Raw genomic sequence first — 16,579 nt, forward strand, 5'->3', positions numbered from 1 at the left:
CAGAGAATATCTTATTGCCCTTATATAAATCCATGGTATGCCCACATCTTGAATACTGCATACAGATGTGATCTCATCTCAAAAAAGATATACTGGTATTAGAAAAGGTTCTGAGAAGGGCAACTAAAATGATTAGGGTTCAGAACGGGTCCTATATGAGGAGAGATTAAAGAGACTAGGACTTTTCAGCTTGGAAAAAAAGGAGACTAAGGGAGAATATGATAGAGGTATATAAAATCGTGAGTGGTGTGGAGAAAGTGAATAAGGAAAAGTTATTTGTGTTCTCATAGTATAAGAACTAGGGGCCACCAAATGAAACTAATGGGCAGCAGATTTAAAACAAATGAAAGGAAGTTCTTTTTCACACAACACATAGTCAATCTGTGGAACTCCTTGCCTGAGGAGGTTGTGAAGGCTAGGACTATAGCAGGGTTTAAAAGAGAACTAGATAAATTCATGGAGGTTAAGTCCATTAATGGCTATTAGCCAGTATGGGTAAGGAATGGTGTCCCTAGCCAGGGGCAGATGACTGTTTTGCGGTGCCCCGGGGCATGTGCGGGGTTTTTTTAAGCGCGGGGCCCGGGGCGACCGCCCCGTTCGCCCTGCCCTATATCCGCCCCGTCCCTAGCTTCTGTTTGTCAGAGGGTAGAGCTGGATGGCAGGAGAGAGATTGCTTGATCATATCTGTTCAGTTCACTCCCTCTGGGACACCTGGCATTGGCCACTGTCATCAGACAGGAAGCTGGGCTGGATGGACCTTTGGTCTGACCCAGTATGGCCGTTCTTATGGAGTTTTTGGTGGGCTTTCCTTACACATGTATAGCCCAGCTGAGCAGAGGATAGGGGATCTTTCTGAGAAAAGAAAGAAAAATGTCTCTGAAATCCCTAAATATCTGAAATTGACTTAAAACAATTGGACACTCACTTTTATGAAGTCAGGGTATTTTTTTTAAGTAAATTTCAGTGCTCATTCATTTGCTCCTACTAACAGCAGTAAAACATTATGATAAAATACCTGTTTTTAACATGATCCTCACTCAGAGCTGTAGCTCGATGTAGTACCCTGTTTTTTTCCCCAAAGTGTTTGTTTCTTCTTTTGATCTGAAAATACTGCATTTCTAAAACACTCTAATTGTAGACTAACAATTAATTGTAAAATTCTTCCTGAACTGAGAGTTCTCTGTTAAACATCATGGTCTCTAGTGTTTGCATTTACCATAATTAACACTTCAGCCAGCTTATTCATGAGTTCATTATTATCCTTCCTGCCAGAATTTCTGATAGTGATAGATTCTCACAGATATCTCTGTGTATTTTTGAATGTTCTTTGTTTCTTTCTTTTCTAAACTCCATAGGGCAGATCTGAATAACAGTCCTTCATAAATAATCTCTTCAAAATCCTAAATTACGTTGATTGCCATCTGCTGTACTGTACCTTTGAAGTCTCAGATGTGTCCTTCCTTTACTGTAATGTGATTATTACAAATGCAGACAAGTTTCCAACTGTTGGTCTAACATTATTTCCATCAAATGCCAGGAAAATGTTACATTCTACAACCCAATACCAGGGCTGTAACCAGGGCAGGATGAATGAGGTAGTCACACAAGGCACAAAGCTAGTGAGTGTGTGTGTGTGGGGGGGGAGTGGAGGGGACAAAAATGGGATGGACAAAAATAACAGTGCGGGGTAGACCCCCTACTGCAGAACTGGAATCCACTGATCTAGTTACCCTACCATGCCATGCTTACCTTTCCATTGCTTCTGCTGGCAGTGCTGCTGGCCAAATCATTCATATTTGAAGGAAGGGAGGGGTATTTTTTAAATCCACTGCTATCCTGCCATCCAATGCCCACTCCCATTTCCATCCGTCCTACATTACTTGTTGAATTTTTATCCCACTTCCACTATTATGGCAGAGGGACTTGTGACATCCCAGTCTGTCTGCTCTCTGAGATTGGGATCTGCCTTAATGCAAGTCATTTGAAGTCTCAGATGTTTTCTTCCTTTCCAGTATGGGTGGGCAATCAGGACCCGCTGCCTTGAGAGTAGGTATTGTGGGGCAATATGGGAGAAGGATTAAAAAAAATAGTTCTACTCAGGACTCTAGTTGAGGGTGCAAATATACTTGCTTGCCAAGTTAAGGCAGTGTCCAATACCTTGCTTGTTATCGTTAATGCCACCATTTTCAAGTCACTTAGCTCTGTGCCTCTGTACTTGGCACTTGAATAGTGGCTCACATCTGAGGATTTCAAAGCCTTTTTCCAGCATTAAATATTTTTTATTATTTTTGTAGGATACCCACAGTGTTCTTGACTCTGTGTTCTTTCACATCTCATGATAATTGGTGTTTTTTCTTAATCTCAGCTGCTAGAGTCAAATCATACATGAGAATCTGAGCTTTCATTTAAAAACATTATTCTAGCCTTCATGGTTGTGACAAAAAGCATGAAAATGTGACCCCACTGAACTCTTAACAGCTCAAAAACGAACAGATAAATGAAAAGAACCCTGAATTTGTCTTGACAATGATTTCCAAATAATTCTCATTTTTTAATATTTAGGTTTAGCAGTAAAATCCATTTTGCAGCTGGTTAAGTTAAACCATAGAGTTAAATGACTTATCCAGCAAGGCACGAGAATCAGAAATAAAATCAGAAATAGAAGGCAGAAGTACTATGCTAATGGAGTACCTTGTGCCTTTCTCACATTCTACTTTACATGAAGCTGTAGGTTTTGGATAATTTGTAGCATCTAGACTGTGATGTCCAGCCAGTTCTGGAGCAGCACCCATTATAGCTACTGCTATAGCAAACTTGCCACATTCAACTGGCCAAATAGTTACATGGGTCAAGCCAACTTGCCATACTCAATCAGCCAAATAGCCACATGTTGCTAGTGGCTAGCGTGTTGGACACCATGGATCTAGAGGCCTCATTGTGCTTCACACTGTACAATTTTATCCACAATCATTCTTTTTTCCCCCAAGTAGGTATTTCGTGTTGCACTTTTTTATATAGTTTCTGATATAGGAACTGATGCTAAAGACCTGAGAATTAAATTATTCTAACCCCTGAGCACCATCTGAGCCTCTGTATGTCTTCCTGTCTATCATTTTAGCTTTTCTACTGTATATTTTCAAGTTCCCTACATTTGTATGATCAATGCAATTGTAAGAGAATTATTTTCTTTACAAAATAAGTGTGAATGAGTCCTATACTGCATTAGTTCACTTATTTTATCTCCACCCTCAGCTGTTTCACTATAGTCTTCTTTCACCGTTATCTGTGAGTGAGGAAAATGTTAGAAGAAGCTGCTCCAATACACTTTGGGTACGTCTAAACTACATGGCTCCGTTGACGGAGCCATGTAGATTTGTTTGTTCGGCAAAGGGAAATGAAGCCGCGATTTAAATAATTGCGGCTTCATTTAAATTTAAATGGCTGCCGCGCTGAGCCAACAAACACCTGATCGGCTGTTTGTCGGCTCAGCGCGCTAGTCTGGACGCTCCCCTGCCGACATGAAAGTCCTTTATCGACCTCCCTGGTAAACCTCATCCTACGAGGCATAACAGGGAGGTTGATAAAGGGCTTTCAGGTCAGCGCGGGAGTGTCCAGACTAGCACGCTGAGCCGACAAACAGCTGATCAGCTGTTTGTCGACTCAGAGCGGCAGCCATTTAAATTTAAATGAAGCCGCGATTATTTAAATCACGGCTTCATTTCCCTTTGCCGATCAGCCTAATCTACATGGCTCCATTGATGGAGCCATGTAGTTTAGACACACCCTTTAAAAACATAATTCAGTTTTATGTTAAAAATGTATGTTTACACAAAATTTTGGATATTTTAAAGGAGCAACTTAACCCTCATATCTCTCCCTCAGTATCCTATTTTTAATCTTACTGAAGCAAAAACATTTTCATGAGTAATTGAATAGAATTGATTTTGGCGTGTTAATCTTGATAATTTGCCCAGTGTTCTAATGTTAAAGAAGAAAAACCTGCCATATTTGGGTGATCACAGCAAAATAGCAGCTTGTGTTTATATTTTCACACTTTTAGAGGTGGACAGTAAAAGCATATGAATGACTGTGTTATGTTCATTGTTCCTCTGTAATATACACAAAATATTTGCTTGTGCACACACAACCAGGTTTCACATATGCACTTATTCACAGCCTGGAAAGTGAAAGCTTAAACACAAGGCATTCTTTGAGAGTTGTCAGCCACTGCTGTGTGTTTATTTTAATTACTCGAAAAAATAAGCAGACTTTCAGGAATAGGAGTCACCAGTCATCCTGCTACCCAATAGACACTGCAGTTCTTAGTTATCTTTTGAGGTGTTCTCTATTCCTTTGTCCAGTTCTCTGCACTATACCCTACTTGTTTGATACTGTGTTAGTCACTATTTCTCGCAAATGTGGAGCCTTCTCAAAGGCTGCTTTAGTGTGGGCTTATTTTTTGAGGAATATCTTATATAACTTATCTTTGTTTGCCTCTCATTTGAATGTCCAAGAAGCAGATTGTACCAGAATATATTTCTTATCAGTAGTTATATATTGATATTTGTATTGCCCTGGATTGCTGGGCAACAGGATTTACACCAACCTTCTGATATCATCTGTTTCTTGCCTCTATAGGGTTTTTTTAAATATTTGTTCATAGCTCGTTCTTACCTGTCATTAATTTTATATTTGAAAAAAATCTAGTAATTGAAATTAAGTTGGTCTCCTAGAGAGTGTCACTTTTGAAAAATCTAATAAAAGGTTGTTAGGCATTATATAAAATTTCAAGAGGATTAGGATAAATGGGTGATTGCTAGACATCAAGAACTTCAGGAACTCTTATTATTTCTTCAGTTGTGAATGCAACTCTACTTATCTATTGATCAGATTCCAGATTTTGTGTGTTTCTTGAACATTGTCTTAGACACTTTCATGGCATAATAAAACATTTATTACAACATCCCTTTTTATAAAAATTCATTGACTCCACAAAAATAAGCACAAATTATTGAACTTTGATATATATTAATTTCCTCAATTATACTCCCCGTATACCATTTTGACAATTTACAGATCAGCTAAAGTATGAGTTGCACTGTTTTTAATGGCTTCCTTTGCCCATTTTTCAATCTTGAAAATAGAGATCAGGACAGCCTGCTGATCTTGAAATAGAAGGATAGTGCTGATATTTCAGTTGCAGTCGGCAATCTGAGTCACATTCAAAGAATTCAAGCAAATATATTTTCATTATTTGAGGCCTTGTATTTAATTCATTATCCTCATAATTGAAATCAAAAGCTTTAATGACTAATAGTCTTTTCTGTCATATGAATACATTCTGAGCTATTTTTGACTCCTTTACTGAAGAACTGATCAGCCAATGGGCACAAACTGAAAGAAGGTTGCAATTGTGGATGTGGTGGCAGGTCATAGATCAACTCCTGAGAACAGCACAGTCCCTGGTTTGCTAGAGCTTACATCAGGAGTCTAGGTATAGAGGGAATAAGCTCCTCTCCCCCTGGCTTTGGCAGATGCTTCCCCACTCTCTTATCTCACTCGGTCCATCTTCGTATTTGCTACTTGAGCCAGGCGTGGCTTTAAGGCAAAGCAAGCATCTCTTCAAGGAAATGTCATCAGACTGCCATACATTGGTACTCTGGAAGTGGGCATCCTATTTTTATGAGACACACTATCTTGTGGATTAGTTTCTCCCAGTCAGTTATTGTCTGGCTATGCCAAAAGGCAGATAGGAGGCACTTGATATGGATTTAATCAGACTGCAAGTTTATTAATAGATGTCTGGGACTAAGCACAAATAAAAGTGTATGGTTCAGACAACTCCATGTTCATACAAATAACTACTCAAGATTTCCACCTGTCTGTCCCCCTCCCCCATTTTCCATTCTGGTCTGCCACACAACCCATGGCTTGTACCTCACCATCCACCTCCATCCAACCCATGGCTTGGATCTTACCAATGCACCCCTCTCTGCCCCCAGAAATGAGTGTTGGTTCCCTGCTGTTGCAATCATAGGGACCCTGAACCCCTCCTGGTTCCATTCCTTTAACCAGCACATTCTTTCCAAACCCTTTACTAGGACATTTATCTGTCACTGGGTGCCTTGCCTGTGAAGTGCCTGCATTGGACATCTGCCCCCACACTTAGAAAACAAGTTGTGACATGTAGCCCAACCTCCCTTTTCCCCTCACCATAATACTCTTCCCTGACATCCATTGTGGGGAAGGTGAAAAAACTCCTTTAGCAGCAAAAGGGTGTTGCTGGACAGGGCCGGCCTACAACATTTTGGCACCTATGACCCCTCACTTGGGCCAAAACTTTGAAAGGTCTCAATTCTCTGGGTTCTAATGGTTCCATCCCACAGTCTGGCACCTGAGGTGGCTGCCTCAGTTCAACTCATGGTAAGGCCAGCCCTCATGAAAAGGAGTGACTAGTGCAATGCCCACAGCAGGTCCTAACTCAACCTTATATTTGTACCTCAAGGGGCGGGAGGGTGAGTGCTGCCTTGCTTGCTGCTTAGAGAAAAGGCTTCTAACATCAAGACTTGCACCTTTTATAACCTTCAACCTTTACATTACCAGAGGATGGTCAGCATTGCCACGCTCACCTCTGGCCACCTTTTTACAGCAGTTTCTGACCTCCTTCTACCCATTCCTCTTCTCCTCCCGGCCCCTGATAAAGCACTACTACCTTCCTCCAGCAAACCTGGGCAATGTTCCCCCATCTCAGGTAAGGTGCAGTCTTTTCAGTAGATTGGTTACTTACAAAAAATTTGGTATATAGAACAATCTTCCTGTCATGTAATTTCATTCTTGTTTAACTCAAGTCTTTAATCATAGGATATCATGAATTTATTGTGATAGATACTTAGAGGCTTGCTATATGCTAAATTATAAGGTTCAAAGTTTTCCTTTATTTCCTATAATTGTTTTCCAGCAGAACCTCAATACGCAGAAAAAAATGGGTAATGGAGAACTGACATAATAGCTTACCTACAACTGTTTATAGATGCCCAGGTGTATATCTAAATCAAGTGTCTGAAATAGTTTTTGTGAGGTATATAATTTACATTAATAGAATGATTTTCTTTTTTTCAGATTTCCTGAAATGCAGTATTTCCAGCAGGAGAGTGTGAGGAAAATTCTTACAGATGTTCTGTTCTGTTATGCTAGAGAAAACGAGCAGTTGCTTTATAAACAGGTAATGAAAATATCATACAGGTGGCATCCATTGAGTCAACATTTTCTATAGAGTTTGACAAATGATTGAACAATAATGCAGGTTTTATTGTATCCAAAGCTGTATCATAGTACTAAAGCAATCAAAGAGCTGCTTGTCAGCTGCATGGTAAGAAAAGTAAGCTCATTCAAGCACATATGCTTCCTCCTCATGATAAGACATTCCTTCAAATTGTCTTCTGTATGATGCCAAATCTCATCTTCCAACTTTTCTGAATGTTTATTGACAACCTTTTTTAAACTAAAAGCTTTTCTGTGCTTAGATGGATAAATTCTGAATATATGCATCATTGTTAATATATATGGGTATGACTACACTACCACCCTAGTTCGAACTAGGGTGGTAATGTAGGCAACCGGAGTTGCAAATGAAGCCCGGGATTTGAATTTCCCGGGCTTCATTTGCATATTGCGGGTGCCGCCATTTTTAAATGTCCGCTAGTGCAGACTCCGTGCCCCGCGATCCACGAGGAGTAACGGTAGTTCACATTACCACCCTAGTTTGAACTAGGGTGGTAGTGCAGACATACCCTATGATACTGAATAACAGTATAAAGAAGTTTAAAGGGTTGATAAGGGATAATCAAGCAGTTCTACCACATACATGACATTTGAAATTCTTCAGTGGTTTCTAAAACATGATGCAGACCTAATGTACATTCTCTGTTTAGTCTTTGACTGTATACTACAGCACCAAAATATCATGCAATATAGTGAAAAGTTTTTACTCCTTTTTATCAATCTATCTATAGCTATAGCTATCTATTTATATTTTAATGAGTTCCATTATATTGCTACACAGAACATGTACCCAAACCAGTATTTACTATTAAATGATAGAAAATATATTTCAACTGTACCAACTGTGCATTTATTTTAGGATGAAAGCTAAGTTCATCATTTGCTCTTAAGGTTTTAAAACAACCATTATGTTTAAATTACTTTAACAAGACTCAAGAACAGTAGTGAAAGAAACATAGAAATAAAAATATTTTGTTTACTTTCAAGTAACTTAATGTAGTATGCTGAGACTAAGAAATGAGTTATGATGGACAAGGACTAAACTGTACACAAAATGTCAGTAGACAGAAAATGATTTATGACAAATTCAGAGTTGATGAGTTACAATTAGTTTTAATATTGTATTCTTATACATGTTCTGGAACCATTCCATCCCTAAGTTAGGAAATGATTTGAGTCTCATGAAAAGATTGGCAAATTTGAGTTCAAGTTGCAAGTTACAAGCACTGTCCTATAGATGGTATTGAAAATCAAATACATAGTTAATAAAAGCAGCGAATATCTATCAGCTGGCTATTTTAAATTTTTGATGGCCTGTGAATAGAGAGCTACCTTATGTCATGGAGAGAAAAAAATTAGATCAGCAAGCCATATTTTTCAGGGCAGTGTTGTGGAAAACACTTGAACAGTACCCAGCCTTCCTTATTTCTAGGCCAGAGTATTTGTGATGAGATGATGAGGGAGAGGAAAGATCACATTCTAGCTAATTTAATGTATCATTTATTAAATAAGAAGTATAATTTCACTCTTTGATATGACTTAAAAGGACTTAATTACCCCTGTTCATGTTTAAAATCCTTTAGATTCCTCACAGAGAAAAAATACCTTGCTACGTAAGGCTTGAATATTTAGCTAGATCAAATTAAAAAAAAACACCCTGAGTTTCATCACAAGCTGTTAAAGCTATTATTTTGTACTAGGTGACACCCCGTTTAACATAGACCATATTGTTAATAGTTATGGGATTTTATTGAATTAATGAGACTGTTATCATGTAGTAGAGTGTCTTGCTGAGTTAATTGAAACTGCAGAGATTATATAAATGGTATTAATGAACTTTGACTGCCTGATGCCTCAGCTTTAATAAAGACTGCTTGGTGGGCTAAATGAACATAGGCAGATAAAAGAACAGGTTCAATTTTGCGAGCCTACAGGCTGTTGGCAAAGAGAACTTCTTTTTACCTCTGTTTTTGACTGGTGTCACTTCAACATCGCAGTAATTTCAGAAGAAGATTGTCACAAGAGTAAATGGAGGGGTAAAGGTCAGAAAATAAAAGGAATTGGATGATGAAAAATGACTAATATCTATGACAAGTGTTCAGTTCAGGAGCCAAGAATTGTGGTGCTGTTCCAAAGTCACAAAATGGTCAACTAATCTTTCTCTTTTGTCCCTTTTTTTTCTTCACGGAGAGATGTTTTTCTACTCCCATCACTGCTTCTTGTTTTCAAGATCTCCATTTTTGAATAAACAATGTCTCCACAAAACTAGCATCTATAATGACTATTTTTTCTTTGTATTCTTGGCTTCCTGCCTAGAGATGACTCTCTCTTTCAAAACCTTGTCAATACTGTGTCATAGTTGACAAAAAGTGCTGCATATATGGAGAGGTCAGCATATCATTTTTGGTCTCTCTTGATTCTATCAAATACCTGTCCAGGGTCATCCACTCCTTTATGACCTACAGCCTTGCTTATTTAATTTTGTATCTACGAATGAAGCCACACATCCAAAAATAGCTTGAGCTGATACAAAACATAGCACTGGTCTGCTTAGCATTTTGGGTTGCCATTAACACATAACTCAATTGTTCCATGCTGGCAACTAAGTGAACTACAATATCTAGTACAGTGTGTTTTGGCCTGATATTCAAAGTCTTCCATGGGACTGGCCCTAGCTACCTCTGAGAGACCCTCTGCCTTGGTGATCATGATCTCCCATGACCTCGACATTCCTTGATACATAATGGGTGATATTGTCAACTGCATGCATACGTTTTTACAGGAGCTAGCCCTCAATTCTGAAAGTCAGTCCTTTAAGAAATTGGTATAATAGTTTTTAAATCTAAATACAAATTATGCACCTTTCAGTTTCTGCGCACCAGATATCTACATATACACAGACATAAACAAGCAGACAAAAATCTTTTACCTTAATGAAGTTATTTCTCCAAAAGGCCATTGTGGAAGAGAGAGCGAGCTTGTTGTTGTTAGTTCCAGCTTTAAATATTTAGGAAATACCTGGAGTCTATAGTGACTAGGTCTGTAGAACACTAGCTAGATTGCAGATTTCTAAGGTCTGGAAGTCTGTTACACCTCATCACTTATAAAAGTGGCCAAATTCACTGCTTTAAATTGAAACTATTATTGCATTAATTAAACATTTCAGTCACAATATTAGCAAAGTTTTACAATACTTTCTTACACGGAGCAATTTATATGTTTCTACAGTATTCGTGTGTGTGTAACCTGTTGTCTTTGTAGTAGGTTTCATTGTGTTTTTTGTCCAATGCAAGGTAAGGGTCTGTTTGACTAGCAAAATATACTTCTGTGTCCAGTCATAGTAATGGGTGAATAGAAATTTGCAAGCAGTATTAGAGATTTTTAAAATTTAAACATCAGTGGATCTTTGATTTTCTGAAAAGCCTCAGTATGTAGAGAAGTACAGAGTGAGTGTGTTTATTTTTCATAAAATATGTAAAGCAAATTATCATTATCTTCAAAAGTCTGTACAAATTTTGGTGCCAAAATTCTGGCTCTAGTTAATTGAAGAGAAATAGAATAATTAAGCTAAGCCATTAGGTCAGCCATTGTTCGCTCATAATTGTCTTTATCAATATAATGTTGAAATATATCAATTTGTATTTCATTCCTAGAAATGCAATGTTTCTGGTTTTCTTATAAAAACTGAGACTGTATTATGAAGTCAGTGTTTTGCCATTGATGGCAAGTGTCATAAAATTATATGAATTCTGTCAACCCTTTTATTAACACTAAAAAGTTCTAATAAACTGTTGATGTACTATACAAAAATATGTATATATAATACACTAGTGGCTTCTACTACCAAAGCCAAAAAGCTCTAAATGTTTAAAGTGCTCTTTTAACTAAAGGATCAGAGGTGTCTTTTTGAAATCCTGATATTTTATCTCCCATTTGCTTTGTTACAGTTTTATGTTGGATAGTCACTTTATGATTCTGCTTTATTCAAAAGTTAGTATGCTATAATATTTGGAAATTGTGTGCTATGCTGGGCTCTTATCTTCTATAACTAATTCTACCTTATGTCATTTTATATTCTTACTCAGTAGTTTGTTCGTGTAATATTTTGGTAGTTTGTGTTAGACAATCATATAATTGGCAGCATCATTTTTCTTACACAATTTTAATATGTATGAGTGGTAGAGCATTTAGAAAATAGTAGGTTTTATATTCATGCTTCACTTTGAGTAGGTGGAAAGTCAATAAAAATTACAGCCTATATAGCTTGCAGTTTATCTTAGAATTTTGGCCGTTTTATCTACCTCCGTCTCTGGACCTCTCAAAAGTTTCTCTTGTCTTTTCTACTTTTATGCTGCAGGTCCCAACCTCTCTTCCAAACCCAGTGGTGTTAACTAGTGATCTTATCACAAATCTTGCCATTTTTGATATTTTTATTAAGGCATCAATTCCTGCTGCAGAAGGGATCCATTTTGTGGTTTCAGTCTCCATGTGGTTGAACTAGCTGTCTCACCCCTCCATTCACATGAATTTCCTCATGTTGTGTCAGGGAGCTGGAATGGCAGTTTAGTTGAAGAGGTCAGGAAGGTGATTTGTGGTCCTACTTGTTAGGTCAGTGGTCACCAACCAGCAGATAGGGGATCTACCTGTAGATCTTGGAGCCTCTGACAGGTGATCTTGACTGGTTTGGCCGGGGAGCTATGGTACTTTAATTGTCACTTCACTCGCTGTCCTGCTGCTCCTGTCCTCTGCCTTGGAGTTGCCAACCTGGGAGCCTTCTGCCTGCTGAGCTGGGTGTGGGAGGGAGAAACAGGGGAGCACTCCTCCCCTCACCCCTGTACTCTACCTTCACACACAGAGCCTGCTTAACCCACTGCTCCACCACCCAGAAGCCATCTCAGTTAAATGGTGGCCAGCCAGAGTCTGCTTCCTGAACCCCTGTCTGAGCCCTGAACCACCGCCTACACTCAACCTCCTGCACCAGACGGGAGTCCCCCTGCACCTAAATTCCTCCTAGAGCTTACACCCTGAACCCTCTTCTGGACCCCAAACCCGTGCCCTGGGCTAAGCCAGGAACCCCTCCCACACTCCGAACCCCTTGGCCCAAGACTAGAGCCTGCACCCAAACCCCTACCCCAGCCTGGTGAAAGTGAATGAGGATGGGGGAGGCCCCAGAGAAGGGGTGGAGCAGGGGCAGAGCCTCTTAGAAGGGGCAGGAAGGAAGCGGGGCGAAGGCATTTGGATTTGAGCTAGATCTTACATTGCACTTAAATTAAAAAAGTGATCTTGTGGTTAAAAAGGTTGGAGACCACTGTGTTAGATACTCTCCTGATTGGCATGCAAAAAATCTGAATACACTTCAGGAATTTTTAGGGAACTTAACACTGAATATCCAGTTCTTAGTATCCCGTTGTCCCTGAAAAAAGAATGGTAGGTTAATTGTTTAAGTGAGCTGCATGAAAATACAGTAAGAAACATATTTATGAAATTATACCTTTGAATACTTTCAATGTGTGTTTGGGTGTCTAAGTGAACCAGTACCACATGATATTTTCTCTCACGCTGTATCTGATTTTGCAGAGGATTTCATTTTTTTTTCTTTTAAAAATTAAGGCTAGGATCTTCAAAGGGACCTAAGAGAGTTAAGGCTTCTTTGAAGAACCATTTTGATGCCCTAAGTGTTCTGATTGTTGGGGGTAAAAAGCCTTTCAGATGTAACCTCAATACAATAGAAATGGAGGCAGAAGCAATAATTTGGGAGAAGTAGGCTTTGCCTTTTTAGTCTCTTTAGTGAGGTGTAATTTCTTCAGACAAGTGATAACAATTCAAAATTTCAATCTACTACCTCGTTTTGCAGTATATTCAATACAAAACATTCATTTTATTTGAGATTGTGAGAGGAATTTGAATAGGGCACCATCACAGGTTTGACCCCAGATGTTCTTGACTCTGAGTTTTTTGGGTTTTGCAGTATTGATGTCAAACATCATAAATGGAGCAATAGTAAAGTTTTGCCATGGATTGCCTTGTAAAGGTTTTATACTTCTCTTTGTATAAATCTTTCAGCATAAACATGATGAAGATACTTTAAAAAAACCCTTTCGTTCTAGTCTCTATAGGCATGGATATCTCATTTTCTATTTCCCCAGTGGGCTGGCTTTGTTTTTTCCAAAGGCTACTGAGATCCCAGTTTGGGAACATTATTAGATAAAAGTCAGTTTAGTTTTCATAATTTGTCCTTATTGCAGATCTTGATATTGTAGCTCATGATTGTAATTATCGTAAATAAAATTCACATTTATGAACATAGACCTTGGAGTAACTGCCAGGTGCAGGCAATGTCTTCCATTGCCAAATTGTTGTCTGTTATGTTAGGAAAAGGGAGAATAGCTTACTTCCTGTATTTTATAGGAGAATAAACACTTTGATTTAATCAACCCATTGATTATTAATCAAGTCCAGGAATGTAAATTTTCTTTTTGTTCTGCTACTGGTGGTAGTAATGTTATTGGCTCCTGGATACTGAGGTAGAGCATTACTATACTGGTGCATGAATGAAACATTTGATTGTACATTTTTTATTTTAATGTTTAGGGTATGCACGAACTTTTAGCACCTATTGTCTTTATCCTGCATTGTGACCACCAGGCTTTTTTACACGCGAGCGAAGCTGCTCAGCCAAGGTAAGTATTGCATATTTATCCATGTAATATAGATATTGACACATTTTCCCACATTATTGTAGAGTGAAGAATTAAGCTGTATCTTTTGGAGAATTAACATTTTGGCTTTAAAAAGAATCCAAATAGAACTGCTGGTTAAGTTTTCTTTAATTAGTTTTCTGTTTTTTCTCATGATTCAAAGATTAATCTTTGAGGTGTATTAATTGCTCCCATGCTTCCATCAACATCAAAAGTAACTCCTGGAAGGGCTTTTTGGAGAACTAATTCTTACATTTTAGTCAGTGAAAAAAGAGAAGGACCACCTAGAGAAGAAGTATCAACTTATCAGCTTTACATATACTATTTTCAGTGAATTGTACAACACCCAGACGTTCTTCAATCTCTGTCAATGAAGAGAAGAGGCAGACTGGAGAAGTCTAGCTCAGAATGGATACATTCTTTATCTATATTTTCTTCTCCTACCTTCGTATAATCACTATAGAGAAAATTGCAATGATTAATAATGCTTTCATCCCATACAAGATTTTTAATAGCTTTATTATGTGACCGTCATTTAACTTTAAAGTAATATTATGTTCAGGCATTGTTTCTGTGTTACATGAAGATAATGGGAACATAAATATTACAACACACATGATTATTCCTCAACCAAATTCAAATGCTTTCCATTCTCTCTGTCCACGAATAGAGCTTTTACTTGTTTTTTAACAAGTTGCCTGCTTGAATCACTTAGTCTAATGCAGCCATATTTTGCAGTTGTCTTACTACATTTACTTTTGGAACCCAGTTACATTAATATCATTTCATTACCCCTATTATAACTTAACCTCTCTTAGCAATGCTCAGCAAGATTGTCTAAGGTCACTGTTAGCATTGGGATGGGAGGTTTTTAAATGTATTTGTTTTCATTTGGTGTCTTTCTTCAGAAATTCTGAAGTTGCATTATAAGATGCGCTTCAGCAGAAAGTAAGCTTGCAGGATGCTCAGAATAATCATGTAATATGCATCCCATTCTATCTCCACTGAAAAGGGAGCTAGGCAGCAAAGTAGATGGATAAGAGGTACTGTCACTGATTAATTGCTGTTAAAATACAGTAAAAATAGAAGCTATTAAAACAAAATAAATTAATGTTTTGATATTGCATATTTGACCGGTAACCGTATTTTTTTTTTGTTTTGGACAAACAGTGATAGATTGTGCAGTAATCAATTAGTCTAGATCAAGCATATTCAAATAATACATTGTGACATTCAGTAATTTGTTATTTGGAATAATTAGATGGTTACTTCATTGTAGCTCAGACAAGGCAGCTAATTTGTTTTTGATCTTTATAGAAAGAAAGACTTCATTTGTTCAGTGGAGTTACTCTTTTTAATTAAAAAGGCTAGTTTTTCTCATTTGCACTTTATATAAAGTTGGCTTATAAATACATCATAGCACATGGAGAACATTGACCAAAAATAAATATTCAAATATTGATTGTTCCCTGTTGGCTGTTTCAGTGAGGAAATGAAAGCTCTTTTGAACCCTGAATATCTGGAACATGATGCCTAGTAAGTTTTAAGAATTTCCTGTTGTATTTACATTTACTTTACTGTTGTGGCCAATTTATTATTTAACATTTATTTTAAATTTCTGGTTTTTCTCCTCAGTGCAATGTTCACGCATCTAATGGAAACTGCAGAATATTGGTTTTCAACTTCTGAACATGACAGTCAGAAGGTAAATTTTGTTGTATAAATAGATATTTATAGTAATTGTAATTGAACGTGCTTTAGGCAGCAAAATGAAATAAGTTGACATTAATAGTCATCTCCTTAATTAATTTAAAAATACATTATTTGTAGGTTTCCTGAGTATCCTTCTAGGTAGTAATTCCTTGTTGGTTACCACACTTGTAGAAAGCTGTCTAGTTGATTGCTCATGTAGATTGAAGGATAACATTGTAATTGTAAATCAGTTTACAATTTGATGTGTAATCATATGTTCAGCAGCTGTTTGTCTTGAGTTCGTCCTGAGCAGAGACTTCTCTCTTTTTGAATATTTGTTGCCTTAACTTTCTTCTAGTGACAATGATGTGTTCATGTATTTAGGAAGAATTGAGTGTGCAAAATGGGATGTGGTGGTACTCTATGTGAGAAATGCTATGTGAGAAATGGCATTACCTGATTTGAGTCACTGATAACTCAAAAGAAAATTGAATGCTAAAGGATCAATGTCCTAGAAAAACACCAAAAGCCACTAGGGAATAGGATGACTGTCTCCTTACACATCTCTTTACAATATGGAGGGGGGCAAAAGCTGTGGGATCATAGGAGATTTCAGCACAGCCCCCTCTCTCTACCCCATCTCCAAAAGGGCTGAAAGAAAATACTTTATTCCAATCATGGACCATGACTGTCTGTACTCCTTCCCCACTCCATACTTCCTGGTGGTAAAGATGGTCTACCAAAAGAAGAGATGGGCAATCATGGACAGCCCCCAAGGAAAAAACGCCAAGAAACTAGACTCACTCAGAAGAGTACAGTTGGGAGAGGCTAACCTCCAAGTCATCCTTGGCTACTCTGATTTCAGCATATGGTGGGCCATGACTAAGTTTGAGGATGTACTCCCAGAG

At 37.9% G+C, this 16,579-nt stretch overlaps 1 protein-coding gene across 6 annotated transcripts in view; it reads left to right on the forward strand.

Annotated features, from left to right (window-relative positions):
* TBC1D5 (TBC1 domain family member 5) overlaps positions 1 to 16,579 on the forward strand; it is a 515,710-nt gene that overhangs the window by 291,127 nt on the left and 208,004 nt on the right. For all 6 annotated transcript variants that reach the window (XM_075922103.1, XM_075922104.1, XM_075922102.1 and 3 more), the window contains 4 exons: positions 7,120 to 7,222; positions 13,873 to 13,961; positions 15,465 to 15,515; positions 15,615 to 15,684. In XM_075922103.1, the coding sequence (XP_075778218.1) occupies positions 7,120 to 7,222; positions 13,873 to 13,961; positions 15,465 to 15,515; positions 15,615 to 15,684 (313 nt within the window). The remainder of the gene's footprint in view (positions 1 to 7,119; positions 7,223 to 13,872; positions 13,962 to 15,464; positions 15,516 to 15,614; positions 15,685 to 16,579) is intronic.

The sequence above is a fragment of the Pelodiscus sinensis genome, chromosome 2 (genome assembly GCF_049634645.1).
Source record: "Pelodiscus sinensis isolate JC-2024 chromosome 2, ASM4963464v1, whole genome shotgun sequence".
Classification (NCBI taxonomy): Eukaryota; Metazoa; Chordata; order Testudines; family Trionychidae; genus Pelodiscus; species Pelodiscus sinensis.